At 37.5% G+C, this 18,793-nt stretch overlaps 2 protein-coding genes and 1 pseudogene across 2 annotated transcripts in view; 2 read left to right on the top strand and 1 right to left on the bottom strand.

The window, feature by feature from the left end:
- The window catches only part of LOC103849266 (K(+) efflux antiporter 4), a 94,297-nt gene that overhangs the window by 60,562 nt on the left and 14,942 nt on the right, over window positions 1–18,793 (top strand). The window lies entirely within an intron of this gene.
- On the bottom strand, window positions 64–9,520 carry LOC117126760 (1-aminocyclopropane-1-carboxylate oxidase 1). Its single transcript, XM_033275804.1, has 3 exons — window positions 7,727–9,520; window positions 7,395–7,615; window positions 64–2,406 (listed from the first exon to the last, which is right to left on the bottom strand). Exons 1-3 carry the CDS (start codon window positions 7,850–7,852, stop codon window positions 2,157–2,159), a joined length of 597 nt encoding a protein of 198 aa, XP_033131695.1. The 5' UTR covers window positions 7,853–9,520; the 3' UTR covers window positions 64–2,156.
- On the top strand, window positions 11,026–15,640 carry LOC117126762 (annotated as a pseudogene).

The following is an 18,793-nucleotide window of genomic DNA, read 5'->3' as shown; positions in this document are numbered from 1 at the left end:
AACGACTTGCCTAGTACAAAATCACTTGAGTAAAAAGAGTTATTTTTTCTTAACAAAGCAAAATAGTTGAATCAGCATGATCCTGGCATAATTGTTATTCCTTTATGAAAGAAACACAACAAGAAGACAAAGTTTTAATAGAAATAGAGTTTCATGTGAAATACAAAAGCAGCGTTACGTTCAGGCGATGCATCCTAGACGGAATCCCCATTCTCCATTTTCTTCATGGTATTAAATCTAGAGCCTTTGTCTCCAAACTTAGTGGTTGAATAAAGCTTAAGGTAGTCTTGGAATCGGTAACCACTTGGGTACAACATCTCTTGAGCTGGAGATATTATGGCATCCCCAGCTGGATTGTAAAATGTAGCTATCGACAGACTTCCTTGCTTCATCGTCATCACACGGTGTACAACACTCTTGTACCTCCCATTACTCAATATCTCGACTTGATCACCGGTATTGACAAAAATGGTATTGTTCTTCGATGGTGGGATAGGAACCCACTTCCCATCTTTTAAGAACTCAAGACCAGGCACTTGATCATTATTAGAGATATGTGGGCTGTAAGATGTGTATCTTACGGACCAAGATTGTGAAGCCCGTGAAACCCTTGAAGATCATCAAAACTAAAAGGAAAAGACTTGAAGAACAAGTTACTCTCAAGATATTCTAGCATATTTACATTAAATGTTTAGGAAAGTTAGCATTATCTAGTGTTAACATTATGCTAATGTTACTACTATATATATGCATATTGTATTCTCTTATTAAACACAACACAATAATATATCTATTCTATTATAATTTACATGGTATCAGAGCCAGGTTCTAATAAGTTAAACCCCTAATTAATATTAACCCTACCCGACCGGGTATATAGGTCGTAATTGACTCGCTCGACCGAGTATAACTGTCTTAAAGTTCCGAGATTTCTGGCCGATAAGAGCCATCATCTCGAGGAGGGGTATTAAGGGATATGTATCCCACATTGGAAAATCAATGGGACATTAAGTAATATATAAAGGGTTAGGGCCAATCCACTAATTGCCAATTGGTTTTGAGTTGGAAGCCCATAATAAACTCAAATCTAACATGGTATCAGAGCCAGGTTTATAAGTTTACATACATGGTATCAGAGCATATAAAGTATAATAGAATATTCTCTTACTACTATATATTTACATACATGGTATCAGAGCATTCGATTCTTAGGGATCAAAATTAAAGCTTCCGCATTATAAGTTTAAAGCTTTGATGATCATCATCGTTGGTGTTGGCGATGTTGAAGAAGATGGTGAGGATGGCGACGATGAAAACGACATGGTAACGTGAATGTGGTCGTTGGAGTTTGGTGTTTTAGTTAAGAATAATAACTATTAGGGTTTTGTTTAGTACGTTTACCTATGTCAAAGGGATTTTTTTTTCTTTTCTTTCTAACATTTGTTTTAGTTTGGTCGGCTGAGTGCAAAAGTTAGTGGGTTTATGGGTTTGTAGTTTTCACATGGGTTATTTTATGTAGAGATTATTCTATGGTTTAGAATTTCTCAAGATATGTCTTTTTTTATATTCCATAGTTTGGAATACTTTGGTTATAGTTTAACCATTACGGGGGAGTTCTAGTTGAACGATTAAATTTTTAGGTCAGTTTTTTTTTAGTCCGGTGTATGGACTGTCCAAGTTAAGGACGATTGTTTGTGGAGCTGCAGTTGCGCCCACGGGATGTATTCTCATTGTCAAGACCAAAGAAGAGCTGAAGTTTTCACCCCTCCTTGTCTAAAGTTGAAGTTTATTCTCGGAGGAACCTACTGATTTGTTTTTCTCGACATAGTGTCCACGACATACGTGGTCTGCTTTGCGATTGCAGATTTGCGTGTTGCATCCCACGTTTGTCGTGCGGGGGAGTATTAGAGATATGTGGGCTGTAAGATGTGTATCTTACGGACCAAGATTGTGAAGCCCGTGAAACCCTTGAAGATCATCAAAACTAAAAGGAAAAGACTTGAAGAACAAGTTACTCTCAAGATATTCTAGCATATTTACATTAAATGTTTAGGAAAGTTAGCATTATCTAGTGTTAACATTATGCTAATGTTACTACTATATATATGCATATTGTATTCTCTTATTAAACACAACACAATAATATATCTATTCTATTATAATTTACAATCATCCTGCAAGAGCAATATGATCCCTCCAGCATCAGTATGTTCTCTCAGCCCTCTAATGAGCTCCGGATGAGGGCATTCTGGGTATTTAGCCACTTTTGTCCCAAAAACTGGACCTTCTATACCGGAGAACGCATTCACTATGTGTTCTCGAGGGAGACCAAGATTTTCACACATGAGTTTAGAGAGCCTTTCTGCAAACTTGTGCAGTTGAGAAACATATTCATCCATTGTCTTGCTGCAATATAAGTTTCATCCCCACACATTGTTAATTGTAAACTCGAGAAGATACTGTAAACTGTAAACTTGTGTGTTGTATTGACACATAACGTGAGTATATATACAAAGGCATGAGCCGACTTCAAGACGTAACCCTAGAGAAAATAGGAAACATTACATAAGAGTAAGACGGTTTAGTAAGATAAACCTTATCTAAGATACACTTTCCTAATACTCCCCCTCAAGTTGGAGAGTGAAGGTCTTGAACACCCAACTTGGACGATAATGCTTCAAACTGAGGACGTCCCAAAGCTTTGGTTAAGAGGTCTGCAATTTGATCCTTCGACTTGACATGAATGGTTGAGATGAGACCTGCTTTAACCGCATCGCGTACACTGTGACAATCGCGTTCAAGATGCTTCGTACGTTCGTGAAAAACCGGGTTAGCAGCGATATGAATGGCTGCTTTACTATCACAATAAAAACGAACAGGTTGAACAACCTTGACTCCAAGCTCCTCCACCAAAGGAACAATCCATTTTACTTCTTTAACAGCTGCGGCCATGGCCCTGTATTCAGCCTCGGCAGATGACATAGACACTGTGTCCTGCTTCTTAGTCTTCCAATCAATAGGTGAATCACCAAGAAAGACCACATACGCACTCAACGAACGACGACTATCCGGACACGAACTCCAATCAGCATCGACATAAACTGAGAGTTGAAGGTTATTGTCAGCACGCAGAAGAATACCCTGTCCTGGACAACCTTTGAGAAAGCGAACAACACGCAGAGCCGCATTCCAATGAGCTTCACGTGGTTGTTGCATAAACTGAGACAAAAGATGAATTGTGTAACATAACTCTGGTCGTGTGATCATCAAATAAACTAGCCGACCAACCAAGCGGCGATACTTCTTAGGATCAGCAAGAAGTGGAGTGTCCTCTGCTGTTAGTTGATGATACTGTTCCATGGGAATAGTGACTGGTTTACAGCCTAGAAGACCCGTGTCTTCAATAATGTCTAAAGAATATTTTCGTTGAGAGAGAAAGATACCTTCTTTGGACCTTGCCACTTCAATGCCAAGAAAGTATTTGAGCTTTCCCAAGTCTTTCATTTTAAAACACTCACCTAAGTAAGTTTTGAACTTGACGAGAAGCTCAAGATCATTACTCGCAAGAACCAGATCATCAACATAAATGAGTACACGAATCTCCTTAGAGTCTTTTGTGTATGTGAACAGAGAAGCATCTGAATATGACTGAAGGAACCCGTACTCTAACAGTGAGTTTGTGAGCTTTTCAAACCAACAACGTGGAGCTTGCCGGAGTCCATATAAGGACTTGCGAAGCAAACAGACTTTAGTTGGGTCAGAGTGAGTGAAACCAGGTGGTAACCGCATGTAAACTTCTTCATTTAAATCACCATGCAGAAACGCATTATGGACGTCCATCTGATGGACCTCCCATCCTTTTGCTGCAACAAGAGCAAGTAGACTGCGGATGGTGCCCATCTTAACAACTGGAGCGAATGTTTCGGAGAAATCATCACCTTGTACTTGATTATTTCCGCAAGCAACCAGACGCGCCTTAGGACGTTCAACTGTGCCATCGGCATTAAACTTTAATTTATAAATCCATTGACAACCAATTGCTTTCTTGCCTTTCGGAAGAGAGACGATATCCCAAGTGCCACTTTCTTCATGAGCAATTACTTCTTGTTTCATTGCACCACGCCAAATCTTATCCTTGACTGCCTGAGAGTATGATCTTGGTTCTACTCCAGCAGTAACAGCAGCAAGAAACGCTCGATGTGCTACTGAAAAATTCTCGTCAGTAATGTAATCAGTTAAAGGATATAGTGAGTTACCTTGGACGGTCTCATGAGGATGCGATGAAGAACAGGCGGATGTGAGAGATGGGTTTTCAAGATGTATGGCATTGTACATAACGTAATCCTTGAGTTTAACAGACGGAACACGAGGTCGTTGTCCTCGACCGAAGACTTCTTCTACCGGTTGCACAACTGGTGTTTGAGCAGCAGGAGATGCAGGAGCAACAACATTCAGCGGAGGTTGGTCTATATCGACAGCCCCAACATCAGTCGTAGGAGAGGACGATGGCGTTGTTTGCTCTGCAACTGTGGCCACAGGAGGAGTTGCTGAGCCTGACGAGCTCCCCCTGTCTTCTAAGGTAGGTAGATTAGTGTTTTCCCAATCCCCGTCTGGTTCTGTATTTGAAACGACGGGTTCTTTGTTAATAGAAACGAGTGTTGGTGCTGAGTAAGGAAACTCTGATTCCTGGAACACAACGTCACGGGAGATGAAGAACTCGTGTTTATCAAGATCAAACACCTTCCATCCTTTTTGTGCATAAGGATAGCCAACAAAAACACACCGCCGACTTCGTTTCCCAAACTTATCTTTATCACGCGATCGATGATGAACAAAACAGAGACTCCCGAAGACACGGAGTTGTGAGTAACTTGGTTTCTCATTATACAGAAGCTCGTACGGTGAGCGATGACCAAGCACAGCTGAAGGCGTTCGATTAATCAGGTATGCTGCAGTCAAAATCGCCTCCCCCCAAAACTTGATCGGCAAGTTACTCTGAAACAGCAAAGCACGTGCAATATTCAGAATGTGGCGATGCTTTCTTTCTACTCGTCCATTCTGTTGAGGAGTAGCCACACAAGAAGTTTGATGTATGATCCCATTCTCACGAAAGAAACGAGACATACACATAAACTCGGTTCCGTTATCACTGCGAACAACCTTAACTTCTTTGGAAAATTGTTTCTCAGTCATCTTGCAAAAATTCTTAAGGACGGTTTGAACTTCTGACTTTTCAAGGAGCAAATAAGTCCAAACTGCTCGTGAGAAGTCATCAACCACTGTGAGAAAATAGACAGCACCAGATGAAGATCGAACTTTGTAAGGACCCCAGACATCGCAATGAATAAGCTCAAAACATTTTGTTGTTTTATTTAAACTTTCATAAAAAACTTCTCTAGTTTGCTTAGCTTCAAAACAAGTGTCACAAGGACTGGAAGCTTTAGAGTCTAACACAAACGGTAAATAAGATAACACTGAAAACGAAGGATGTCCAAGCCTTTGGTGCCAACGAAACTGATCAACTGAGCGAGTAGACTTGTCAGAAACTTCAACACGTGCAGCCATAACATCTTTAAAATAGTAAACCCCATCTCTCTCTTCACCTGCTCCAATCAGCATCCTCGTGAAACGATCCTGTAAAACACAAATAGTGTCGGTTAGAAGAGCAAAGCAATTCGTCTGTCGCAGTAGCTTTGACACTGAGATAAGGGAGCAGTTTAAATTTGGCACAAATAACACATTATGTAACGTAATGCTATTGGACAAGCGAAAGACGCCGGTGTGGGTCGCATAAGTTTTATTCCCGTCTGCAAACCCAACTGGGCAGGATGGAATACTCGTGATGTTTTCTAGAAACGAAAGCTCTCCTGTCATGTGATGAGAGGCACCTGTGTCTAGAATGAGATCACCATAAAGCTTACCAGTCAGCCTCTCAGTCGATCTGTTTTTCTCATTAATCATCTGAGTGAGCGCTTTCAACTGTTCCTCGGTGAACACTGGAAACAATGACGAGTTCGAAGAAGTAGCATGAGCATTGTGGACTTTTGTGCCATTAGTCTTGGTGCGGTCTGAGCTGTAACTTCCACGACCACGACCGCCTCTTCCTCCTCTGTTATCACCTCGGTTTGGTGGTGTCTCTTCCCACCAGTCGGGGAAACCTACTAGCTGCCAACAATTTGCCTTCTCGTGACCACGACGTCCACAATGAGAACAATGAACTACTTTTCTTGTTTGACCAGAATTTTGTGTGTCGGATGCTTCTTTCTTAGCCACAAAACCGACTGCACTCTGCTGAACTTCACGTTCTTTTGAAGAGACAAGACGCTGCTCCTCACGAACGACTCTAGAATACGCATCTCCTAAATCAATAGAAGAGTCTGTTGCAATAATTCCTTGACACACAACACCAAACCGCGACTCGTCTAAACCCATAAGAAACTGATGGACCTTCTCTTCTTCTCTTTCTTTCTCGTAGACAGCTGCTGCACTGCAAGTACAAGGTGGAAGAGGTTTGTATGCGTCCAGCTCTTCCCACATCTTAGCCAGACGACCAAAGTAATCCATTACTGACTGTCCATCTTGTTTGCAAGACGCCAACTGTTCTTTAAGATGGTGGATACGAACTTTGTTTCCCACAGAGAAACGCTTTTTCAAGTTCTCCCACAACTTGTGAGAGTCAGAGATAAACGTGACTGTTGATCGTACCCTGGCTTCAATGGACGACCGAATCCAGCCAACGATCAAGGAATTGACAGACGACCAGAGCTCGAATTTGGGATCATCAATGGCAGGTTTTGATATTGTTCCATCGATAAACCCTAACTTTCGTTTTGCTCTAAGTGCATTAACTAGCTCCGTGGACCACTCATTGTAGTTGTCACCCGTAAACATCACAGATGTTATCACCGCTCCTGGGTTGTCGGATGCAAACAGAGAATACGGAGTCGGTACGTTGACGGTACCACCTTGACCTTGCTCAACTTGAGCAGACGAACTTTTGGTAGCGGAAGACATGTCACCGTCGGCCATGACTTCAGACTGTTGTTCTTACCAAGAACAAAGACTATGAACGACGGAAAAAAAACTACTCGGGTCACAGAACTTTATGCTCTGATACCATGTAAACTCGAGAAGATACTGTAAACTGTAAACTTGTGTGTTGTATTGACACATAACGTGAGTATATATACAAAGGCATGAGCCGACTTCAAGACGTAACCCTAGAGAAAATAGGAAACATTACATAAGAGTAAGACGGTTTAGTAAGATAAACCTTATCTAAGATACACTTTCCTAATATTAATTATAATAGGCAAGACATATAAATGGTAAAAACTTTGTCCAAATAAAGAAATTGGTAAAAATTTGGACATATAATTTTTTTAGTTACTTACATGAGTTCATCTGAAATGTTGGAGACTTTGGATATGTTTGAAGTCGGCTTATGCCAAACGAAGAAAGTGCTTTCCCAATCAGCATCTGACGTTTTGCCTTCACTCAAAGCCTTGACCATCTCTGACTGGTAAAACTTCTCTTTCAAATGCTCCTCATAATGAGAGTTAATCAGCTGTTTTACTTTATCCATCAATTCTTTATCAATTCCATGATTATCAACCTGAAAATTCATCAGCCCGCATTTAATAAGGGTCTACACTAGAACTGGATCTAGGAACGTTTACATATGCATACTTAAGAACTTGATTTGTGGATAAAGATTTGTACATACCATGAAGAAGCCCCACTTATCACATGCATGATCAAGAAGAGACATAGTCTTGGTTCTGTTTTCTCCATCCAGTTCACTAAAATCAATGACTGGAATCTCCATCTCTTTCTCTTTGATTAAACCCATCTTCTTCTTTTTTTCTTTTTTTTGCCTTTTTGTTCTCAGACACAATTTGAATGGATAAGTTATTGATTTGAGGAGTATTTATAGGCATGGAGTGAGCATGATGTCTCTTTTTCTTTGGGAGGCATAGTTGCCTACTTGGAGAGGCAAAACCATTTGCTTCTTTCAATACTGGTTTTTAACTCTGGGAGTGTCATTACAATTAAATAAAAAGAACATAAGTAAAAGGATCGATCTTCCTTGAAAATGAAAAATGAACTATATGATTAAAGAAAAGTCCAAGTTTAGTCCACACAACCATGTGATCAAAAGTTTTGAATTTTCTTTTATGATTTCTTCTAACCTAATTAATGTGAATTTTCTTTCTTCTTTACAAGGAAAGTGTTTTTCCTTACCACTCGCTCATAAGTTATATTCGCTGGAGTTAGTTAGACCATCATGCTTCGTTTTGTATTGTGTGCTTAGTACATTTCTTTTGTATTGTTGTTGTTAAAGTTAGGTCTATAAGTAGTTCTTGGGGTTTTAAGCAAAAAAAAAGAGGTTGTTCTGGGTTTCGATCTACTCACCTACTTGAAAACAGATTTGAGGAATAACATTTCTTTTATCTAATTGTTTAATTAATAAGTCTCGAGAAATAGAATAAATTAATTCAGCTAAAATATGTTTGGTTGATGGCTCAATCCGACAATGGAAAAGTCCATGTGAGTCTAAGCGGGATTAAGCTAAAAATCTATCTCACTTCTATGGGCGCTCTTGGTTTTGAATTAGATATTTTATAAATATGTATTTCATATTTTACAACTTCTTATATAATGGTTGGGATGCTGATTAGTGTATAAGTATTCTAGATTATCATATGACTTAAGACCCGCACAATTATGTTATATATAAAAATAAATTTTATATATTATTATTTATTTATATTCATTTATTTATTATGTATATAATTAAATCAGAGTGAGCATATAAATCGAAACAATACATCTAATTTATGATACTTTTTTTGGTAAATAAATCAAAACATTATTTTATTTGTTTTATATAGTATATAACTAAATTTTAATGACATGGATATATATATATATAGTATATTTTAATATAAATATTTATTATTTAGAATCATATTCATACGATAAACACAAAATTTCTAATGTGCGATTTTTTGAATGCAAATTTTAAAATTAAAATAATAAGATTTTAATATTTTTTAATACAAATTTAGAAATTATCATACTTGAGTATTTTTCTATGCTATATAATTTAATTTAAAAAAATATTAAAATATAATATGAATGTCTAGTCATATTCATACAATTTATGATCATTTGTATTTTTTTATCACCAAAAAAATTAAACCATTGATGACAAAATTTTAGTAATGAGACATTTAACTATTTTAGTAATTTATAGTCGTTTTAAAAATTAAAATGGGAAATACCCTAGAATAGCACTAAAAAGGTTTATGTCACAAATACAGATCCTAAGGATCAAAATAACCAAAATGTTTCATTAAAGAGATCTACAGTTATACCCCTAGGATTAACTAATCAAAACCGTAGGGTTTAGAGTTGAGAGATGGAGATTTGAGATTGAGATTTAAAATTTTATTAAAAAAAATTTCGAAAAAAATTATAAAAAAATTATTATAAAAAAGTTCGAATTTAAAAAAATATAATCTAAAACTATAATTTTATATATATATATATATATATATATATCTAGGGTATTATGGTTCTTTTACCTATTAAATGAAACATTTTGGTCATTTTTTTCCTTATGGTCTATTTTTGTGATCAAAACTTGAAAATGGTCTGTTTAGGAGAATTATCCATTAAAAATATAACATATAAAAAAATCATGTTTTTATTATATAGTTAATGTGGTTGCTTAATATCTTTTAATAATGTCAAATTAAATAAAAAAGAGCTAAGATACTAAAATTCTTATCAAATATTTATTATTCATAATCATTAATTCTTTTATATATGTTAATCATATTAGAAAATTTTGTAGCTTTTTTTAAGGAAAGTGCGATAATATTCTTCTGTATGCTATTTATCAATTTAATAGTTAGTATAATGTAAATAAGATGGACCAACCTATTTCTCTAAGAATTCTGAATTTCATTTTTATGGTGACACGTGTCTACAAAACAATGTTGTATTGTTTCTCGGTTAATATATAAGGGATTTATAAAAATCACACCGACAAATCTATTTTGGTGGTCAAGCGGATTCAACCGTGACGGCACATTGAGTTTAGTGGGACAATACCCATTTTTTAAAGACGTATCATTTTTGTATAGCCAAGTACAAATTATTTATGATATAACTTGTTTTATCTTGTGAAAATTCCTTGGACAAATGTTTGAGTATTAATTAGGTTTAGAGTTTAATATTCACAATATTCTTTTGAAGGTTGTAATAAGGGTTAAGTATGTAAACGCAAAGTTTACTGAAAATCTTATCGTATTGCATGTAGAATTGTATACAGTTGATCCAAGTGTTACGTAGAGTACTATCATCACAGAGTTGTACACGAAACCATGCATTTATCGTGACTACATGTGTAAATTATTCATCAAGAATAATAAAAACCAGCTTCATATATATACTTTTTGTTTTGATCAACTCGAATCCGAGGAACTGGACTTCCAAAGCTTTTCAGCTCATATGCAACTGTATGCCAATTGATAAACACTGGACATTTCCCGGCCCAGCTAGCAAACATTGTATACCAACTCAACTATATATATACTATAACAAAATAAATGACTAAAACATTCTATAATCTAAGTTAGTAATCTATCACTCTATGTACAGTTCAAGATTAAGGGCTTGGGATTCCTCTTTGTCATCCTTTTTAGTCCAGATGATCAACAGCACCATCCTAAAGTTGTAGCATCCGTAGTACCATCAAAAGAATACTCTCTTTGTTCCCGAAAGTAAGATCAAAAGAATATTTGAATTGATAAAATTTTTATAGTATGCACGCTTATTAATAATTTAATAAACATTTATAATTTAATTTTTTTACTTTATTATACACTTTTCAACAACTTTCCACCAATGAAATTTTATCAATTCAAATATTCTCAATTAATATTTTTTAAAAGTATAAAAAAATACCTTAACAATATAGAAAATCTATTTTTGTGGAACAAGAAAAAAATCTAAAAAATTTTTACTTGGAGTATTATTTATTATCTCCATGTATCATTCAGTAACATTAAAGTTGAATGAGATATCATTTATTTATTAAAATAAAATGAAAATTTGCTGGTTTCTTCACCAAAATTAAGCTATTTAGTACAAGCAAAAAAAAAAAAAAACGATAACAGTTGAATATAATTTACACGTATTTAATGTGCATATTCAGCAAATGTTACCCTTTTTACTTTAATAGTATTAATTAATTTTCCTTCGATCTGTTTTCTTTCTCGCTCTCTAACCACCAGAAAGAGAGAGAAGAAGAAGAAGGAAGCAGAATCTATCTTTCACAATCACTCTCTCTCTCTCTCTCTATTTCTTAATCGCTCCGCCGCGCCACCACCGTCACTGAGATGCGGCGGTGTAAAATCGGCGAATTCATCTCCGTGGAAACGATGAGGTTTCTGGCGTTTCTCCTGATCTGTAGTTTCCATCTTGCCTTCTCCGCCGAGTCCGATATCGGGACTGAGTCAGTTGCCACACGCGAGATCAACGGAAACGCCGCCGAGTCCAATGCGACGAACGCGAAACCTAAGGAGGACAGTTTCGCCGATATGATCGATAGGGCACTTGAGAAGGAGTTTCCGGAGAATGACCAGAACGATGGTTCGTTTGCTACACTAGGGTTTTGTTTTCAGTTTTAGATTTGGTGAAAATTGATTCTACTCCTTAGGGATTTATCATTGATTTTAGCTAATGCTCACATCTGCATTGGAGTTTTTAGATTACTCATGGCTTATAGAATTTAATGAATTGCATATTGAGATGATAAAAGTTATTGACCAATGGCATAGTGCTTAAAACTCTTGGATTATATCACTTGGTCTGGTCTCGTCCTAGAGGATATACAAGATGTTATTTGAACTCTTTGAATAAGTGGTTTGTGAATTGCTTTTGTCTTGTTTTGCTTTTGCAGTTCCTGATCCAGGAAGCTTTAATAATAGCGTTGCTGATCAGCAGGTTGGTTAATTGTAATCTTTGTTTTCGCCACTTCATTTGTGGCCTTATTGCTTTTAGACGGTACACTACTCAGTCTTTCTTGTTTTTTTTTTCCTTCTTTTTATTAAACCATTTGTTCTGCTCTTTAGGCTGTTCTGGAAACTGTTGCTCGAGTGAAGCCCAAGAAAAATGAGACCAAGACCAAGGAGGAGAAGTGAGTCTCTTTATAATCATGCTTGCTTTACCCTTTTTGGACTCGATTTGTGAAAGTTGTGGCTGCTATCTAGCTTTGTTTCAGAGGCGGTAATATAATCAGTGCCTTTTATGCTAGATCATTCTTTAATTTGGATAACGAGAATGGCGTAGAAGATACTCCAAGACTGATAGATAGGAAGGTAAGCTTTCATAGTCTTTGAAGAATTGTACTATATATTGGTTAAGAGAGAATGTACACCTGTTATCTACCCGTTTGTGACAACATTCCTGAATTGTGAATTTTCAATTCCAATCCAGGACAACGTTTTTATCATGTCCAATCCAAAGTCCAAGTACCCTGTACTGCAGCTAGATTTAAGGTAAATATAGCATTCGTAAGGAAAGGTCTTTGATCATTTATCATTTGTAAGAATCTACCTAACCGTTTTTTGTTGGGGACGCCTCTCTTAACTGGATATATTTGTAGGCTGATATCAGATTTGGTCGTCGTCATTGTTTCTGCTACTTGTGGTGGAATTGCATTTGCTTGTGCTGGTCAACCGGTGAGTACACGCTTCCTTTGCAGAGCTTGTAACTTTCAACATTATTCCGTTACCATTTGAGTATTCACCTTTCCAAGAGCTTAGAATTGATTTTGTTGGCCTTTGAATCATCGAACAGTGACGGCCATATTTAATTTCTGTACTACTTACTTGGCAGGTCATTACTGGGTATCTGTTGGCTGGATCTATCATTGGACCGGGTGGGTTAAGCTTTGTTAGTGAAATGGTGCAGGTAGCTTACATCAGCTTTAGCTCTTCAAAGTTCCTCCTTTTTGTCTTCATATTGCATTTCGACGGAAGTTTTCATGATTAAGAGATTGACTGGCTATGTTAATGGTCGACAAGACTTGATATATATATTCTTTTGTGTAGCACAGGTTGAAACAGTAGCTCAGTTTGGTGTAATCTTTCTTCTTTTTGCTTTAGGATTAGAATTTTCTGCAGCAAAGGTTTGCATGTTTCCACCCTCTTACACTTTTCTGGTTTCTTTGTTCTTTTGAAACTTTTGAGATAGTCATTGATTTATTGTACTTTGTGGTCGCAGCTTCGTGTAGTTCGTGCAGTAGCTATTCCAGGAGGTCTTCTTCAAATATTTTTGTTCATGTGCTTGAGTGGGATAACAGCCTCGGTATGTTCTAGTTTGTAAATAGTAATAGCAATTGAGTAAGAATGAGTTATTAGGCTTATTGTGTATAAATCATGAAAAGGAATGCATTGGGTTGACTTGGCTGCTTCTTCATTGCATTGCAGTTATGCGGTGGTAAACTAACAGAAGGAATATTCGTAGGTGCTTTTCTTTCGATGTCGTCAACAGCGGTGGTATATTCTAATATCACTTTTGTAATTCTAAACTGTTATAATTTACTCTGTGTGCTCTCACTGTATTAAATCCTTTCTTTTGTTGTACCAGTTATGTTTCCCTAAGTTTCTCTTTAGGGGTGATCCTCATATGTTATTTTTACCTTGCCATGATTCTTATATCAGGTGTTGAAATTTTTAATGGAAAAAAGAGCATAAGTGCTCTACATGGCCAGATAACCGTTGGAACACTTATCCTTCAGGTATCTCAGTCACTCTCCAAACAATAGCATAGTAATATGATTTGTACAGGCTACTGTTTCCGCTTACTCTTTTGTATGCTACTGGATTTCAGCTATTAGTATGTTGTATCCTACAGTTGCTTTCATTAGATTTTTAATATATGGCTTCATGAATCTCTAGGATTGTGCTGTGGGTTTGCTTTTTGCTCTCCTTCCGGTTCTTGGTGGCACATCTGGTGTCGTTCAAGGAATGTTGTCCATGGCTAAATCGTATGTTTTCTATTTTACTGGAAGTTCTGTGAAAATGTCGACAATATCCTGCTTCCTTTTTCACTTGTTATACTGTTGTTCAGTGAAACCAAGTTTTTGATATTTCATTTCTTTTGACCGTGCGGTAATTTCTTTCAAGGTTGGCTATTTTGATTGCGTTTTTGGCTGCTTTGTTTGTACTGTCACGTACCTGGGTACCTTGGTTTCTAAAACTTATGACAAGCCTTTCTTCTCAGGTATACACATATTTTTACTTGCTTCCGTTTTTGGTCTTTAAAATGTTTATCAACTTAAGCGTTCGTCAATCTTTGACAGACTAACGAGCTCTACCAGTTGGCCGCTGTAGCATTTTGTTTGCTTGTTGCTTGGGTCAGTCTGATCCATTTGTTCTTCTTATCTATTGGCCGTTTGCACATGTGCTATCTCAAATTTTCAGTTCATAAACTCAGTATTGTTTTGGTTTCTTCAGTGTAGTGACAAGCTCGGTCTAAGTCTTGAGCTGGGTTCCTTTGCGGCAGGAGTGATGATCTCATCAACGGATCTCGCCCAGCATACTCTTGAACAAGTAAGAAGTCAATTTTGACTCTTTCGGACTTGTGGATCTTTTCGCATTTTATTTGAACATTCTTATGCCACAAGTGTCTTTTGTGCTATATATCTGTTGGTGACTTTATGAAATGCATTTCTCTTTTTTGCCACATAGAGCTCTTCTTATCATTCCTGTGCTTCCCTTTCAGGTAGAACCAATCCGCAATTTTTTTGCAGCGTTGTTCCTTGCTAGTATTGGAATGTTGATACATATGCACTTCTTGTGGAACCATGTTGATATTCTGGTAGCAGCTGTGTTACTGGTGATAGTGATAAAGACCGTGGTCGTTGCAATCGTTGTTAAGGTCTTTGGATACAATAACAAAACTGCAGTACTTGTAAGAAGTGAACCCTTCCTTTTTGCTTTCACATTGCTCCAAACCTTACTCGTAGTGAGAGCCCTTACAGTTTTCTTCTCTATAGGTTGGAATGTCGCTTGCGCAGATTGGGGAATTTGCTTTTGTTCTGCTAAGTCGAGCATCTAATCTTCACCTTATTGAGGTAAGCAATCAAATGAAACTGTGTTGTGCAACTACGGTTATATCTTCCCGACTGTGTGGTACCATAATAGGTTGCTCATAATTTTGCTTTTGGTGGAGTGATAACAGTGAAGGGTTTTGTGTTTATTCAACTGTACCTCCTGCTTCTGGGAACAACTGCTCTAAGCCTGGTATGGTTCACATCCACACCATTTCAGTTATAGAACGAATATTTTGACATGTACATTAAAGTGAATGTGTTGCAGGTAACGACACCATTTCTATTCAAGTTGATACCGGCCGTTGTACATTTAGGAGTGCTCTTACGGTGGTTCTCTCCCAATAGCTCAACTGAGGTAAATCAAAAACATCTATGTCGTCCTGTTTCTCTCTGCACACCTTTGGCACAAACTCAGCTTTTTGATTGTCTTTTCTCTTCTCTGTATGTCCTTAGACTTTCCCGTTTATTTTCAAGCGCTTTTATCCCGGTTTTGTTTTGAGATTTTTGAAATCAGGATTCCGTTTTGAACTGTTTTTATTTGACTACGATTTTCCTCTTTTAACAGGACTTTTAAAGCTTTTTGTTTTCTTGTGGTTTTATCAAACCCAAGAGATTAGACAGACGTTCTTGTAATGTTCTTGCTATAGACGTTCTTGTGGTTTTTCAAACCCAAAAAAGATCATAGACAAACACTAATCTAATAGTGTTCTGTCAGATTCTTGTTTGGGAACATTGTTTTGGTTTTGTTTTGGTTTTGTTTTTGTTTTTCAAATCCCAAAAAAGATCATAGACAGACACTAATCTTATAGTGTTCTGTCAGATTCTTATTTGGGAACATTGTCCCTTGCTGCCTCTAAAAGAAACTTATGCCATCTCCTATAGCAAGATTGTTAAATGGACCGAGAATATGGGTTGGTGGTGCATGTATAAAGAAGGGCTTTAGGGGATGGCAAATAAGAGCATGCGGCTCAGTCTTAAGACAAAAGACTATAACTGAAAACAGATTCCTTACCCACGGCTTACATTACCCACGGCTTACACATGTCTTGACAAAGACAAAGATTTATTACCCACGGCTTAAAAGTCTTAAAGACCAAAGACTTTTCTGTTTTCAGTTATTTGAATGGTACAGTTTGAAAAAGTCCTAAGACAAGTACTATAACTGAAAACAATGTCCCTTGCTGCCTCTAAAAGAAACTTATGCTATCCCCTAATGGATCGAGAATATGGGTTGGTGGTGCATGTAGAAAGAAGGGCATTAGGGGATGGCAAATAAGAGCATGCGGCTCAGTCTTAAGACAAAAGACTATAACTGAAAACAGATTCCTAACCTCCGGCTTACAAAATTTTTTTCCCACGGCTTACACATGTCTTTGACAAAGACAATGATTTATTACCCACGGCTTACAAGTCTTAAAGACCAAAGACTTTTCTGTTTTCAGTTATTTGAACGGTACAGTTTGAGAAAGTCCTAAGACAAGGACTATAACTGAAAACAATGTCCCTTGCTGCCTCTAAAAGAAACTTATGCCATCCCCTAATGGATCGAGAATATGGGTTGGCGGTGCATGTATAGAGAAGGACGTTAGGGGATGGCAAATAAGAGCATGCGGCTCAGTCTTAAGACAAAAGACTATAACTGAAAACAGATTTCTTACCCACGGCTTACAAAGATTTATTACCCTCGGCTTACACATGTCTTAGACAAAGACAAAGATTTATTACCCACGGCTTACAAGTCTTAAAGACCAAAGATTTTTCTGTTTTCAGTTATATGAACGGTACAGTTTGAGAAAGTCCTAAGACAAGGACTATAACTGAAAACATTGTCCCTTGCTGCCTCTAAAAGAAACTTAAGCCATCCCCTAATGGATCGAGAATATGGGTTGGTGGTGAATGTATAGAGAAGGGCGTTAGGGGATGGCAAATAAGAGCATGCGGCTCAGTCTTAAGACAAAAGACTATAACTGGAAACAGATTCCTTACCCACGGCTTACAAAGATTTATTACCCTCGGCTTACACATGTCTTAGACAAAGACAAAAATTTATTACCCACGGCTTACAAGTCTTAAAGACCAAAGACTCTTCTGTTTTCAGTTATTTGAACAGTACAGTTTGAGAAAGTCCTAAGACAAGGACTATAACTGAAAACAATGTCCCTTGCTGCCTCTAAAAGAAACTTATGCCATCCCCTAATGGATCGAGAATATGGGTTGGTGGTGCATGTATAGAGAAGGGCGTCAGGGGATGGCAAATAAGAGCATGCGGCTCAGTTTAAGACAAAAGACTATAACTAAAAACAGATTCCTTACCCACGGCTTACAAAGATTTATTACCCTCGGCTTACACATGTCTTAGATAAAGACAAATATTTATTACCCACGGCTTACAAGTCTTAAAGACCAAAGACTTTTCTGTTTTCAGTTATTTGAACGGTACAGTTTGAGAAAGTCCTAAGACAAGGACTATAACTGAAAACATTGTCCCTTGCTGCCTCTAAAAGAAACTTATGCCATCTCCTAATGGACCGAGAATATGGGTTGGTGGTGCATGTATAAGAAGGGCTTTAGGGGATGGCAAATAAGAGCATGCGGCTCAGTCTTAAGACAAAAGACTATAACTGAAAACAGATTCCTTACCACGGCTTACAAAGATTTTACCCACGGCTTACACATGTCTAACAAAGACAAAGATTTATTACCCACGGCTTACAAGTCTTAAAGACCAAAGACTTTTCTGTTTTCAGTTATTTGAATGGTACAGTTTGAGAAAGTCCTAAGACAAGGACTGTAACACCCCCGAACCGTCCTAGGTATAGGTCGACCCACCGGCAACAATCAAACAAGAACATGACCGACAGACCAACAACAGAAGGATTGGGGAGAAAGGCCAACCGGCCAGCCAACAATCAAACAAAAGAACATGACTGACCGTCCAACACAAACACCATGGTCCGGAAGCGTTACGTGACGAGCTAGGGACGATCCGGTCCGAGTCACAGATTTATTCCGCAACCTAGACTAGTTCATCCACTAAACAGTCCCGCTAAATCAAAGCTTAGGCTTTGCAACCTGTTACCATGAGTTAACGGTTCCGTTAGATCGAGGCCTAAGGCTTTTCAACCCGTACAAGACCTAACGTTGTGTTGGTTCGGACTAAACCAATATCATATTGGACCCGTAATTTTTTAGATTTAAATCCAAGACTTTTAAGAATATTTGCAATACTTTAGGGATCCCAAATCCGATAAAACGCAACGGAAACATAAATCGTATAAAAATCAAAACCGTAGCCAAATGCACTGCAAATCTATTTCGGTGGCCTAGCGTCCAATCTCCTAAACCTAAACTCCTGCAAAAAGGACAACGAGAGTGGGTGAGTAACAGAAGGTCACTCAGTGAGCTGGCTACCTAAATACCTAAACCTAGTAGCTGCTAACACCACAAAATAACCAATCTCATATTAGCCTAAGCGCAGAAAATAGCTTTAAGGCTAATCCCCAAAACCGCACCGATTAAGGTATGCTCGACCTTAATCTAATAATACTAATAATAGACATGGCCAAACGACCATCTACTCAACGGATCCCTATATCTAACAATCAAGACTTGATCAACACGTATCTCGGTGCTAACACTATCTCGAGGGTTCCTCACCCT

The sequence above is a fragment of the Brassica rapa genome, chromosome A07 (genome assembly GCF_000309985.2).
Source record: "Brassica rapa cultivar Chiifu-401-42 chromosome A07, CAAS_Brap_v3.01, whole genome shotgun sequence".
NCBI lineage: Eukaryota > Viridiplantae > Streptophyta > Magnoliopsida > Brassicales > Brassicaceae > Brassica > Brassica rapa.
This window is presented reverse-complemented; position numbering and strand designations above follow the sequence as displayed.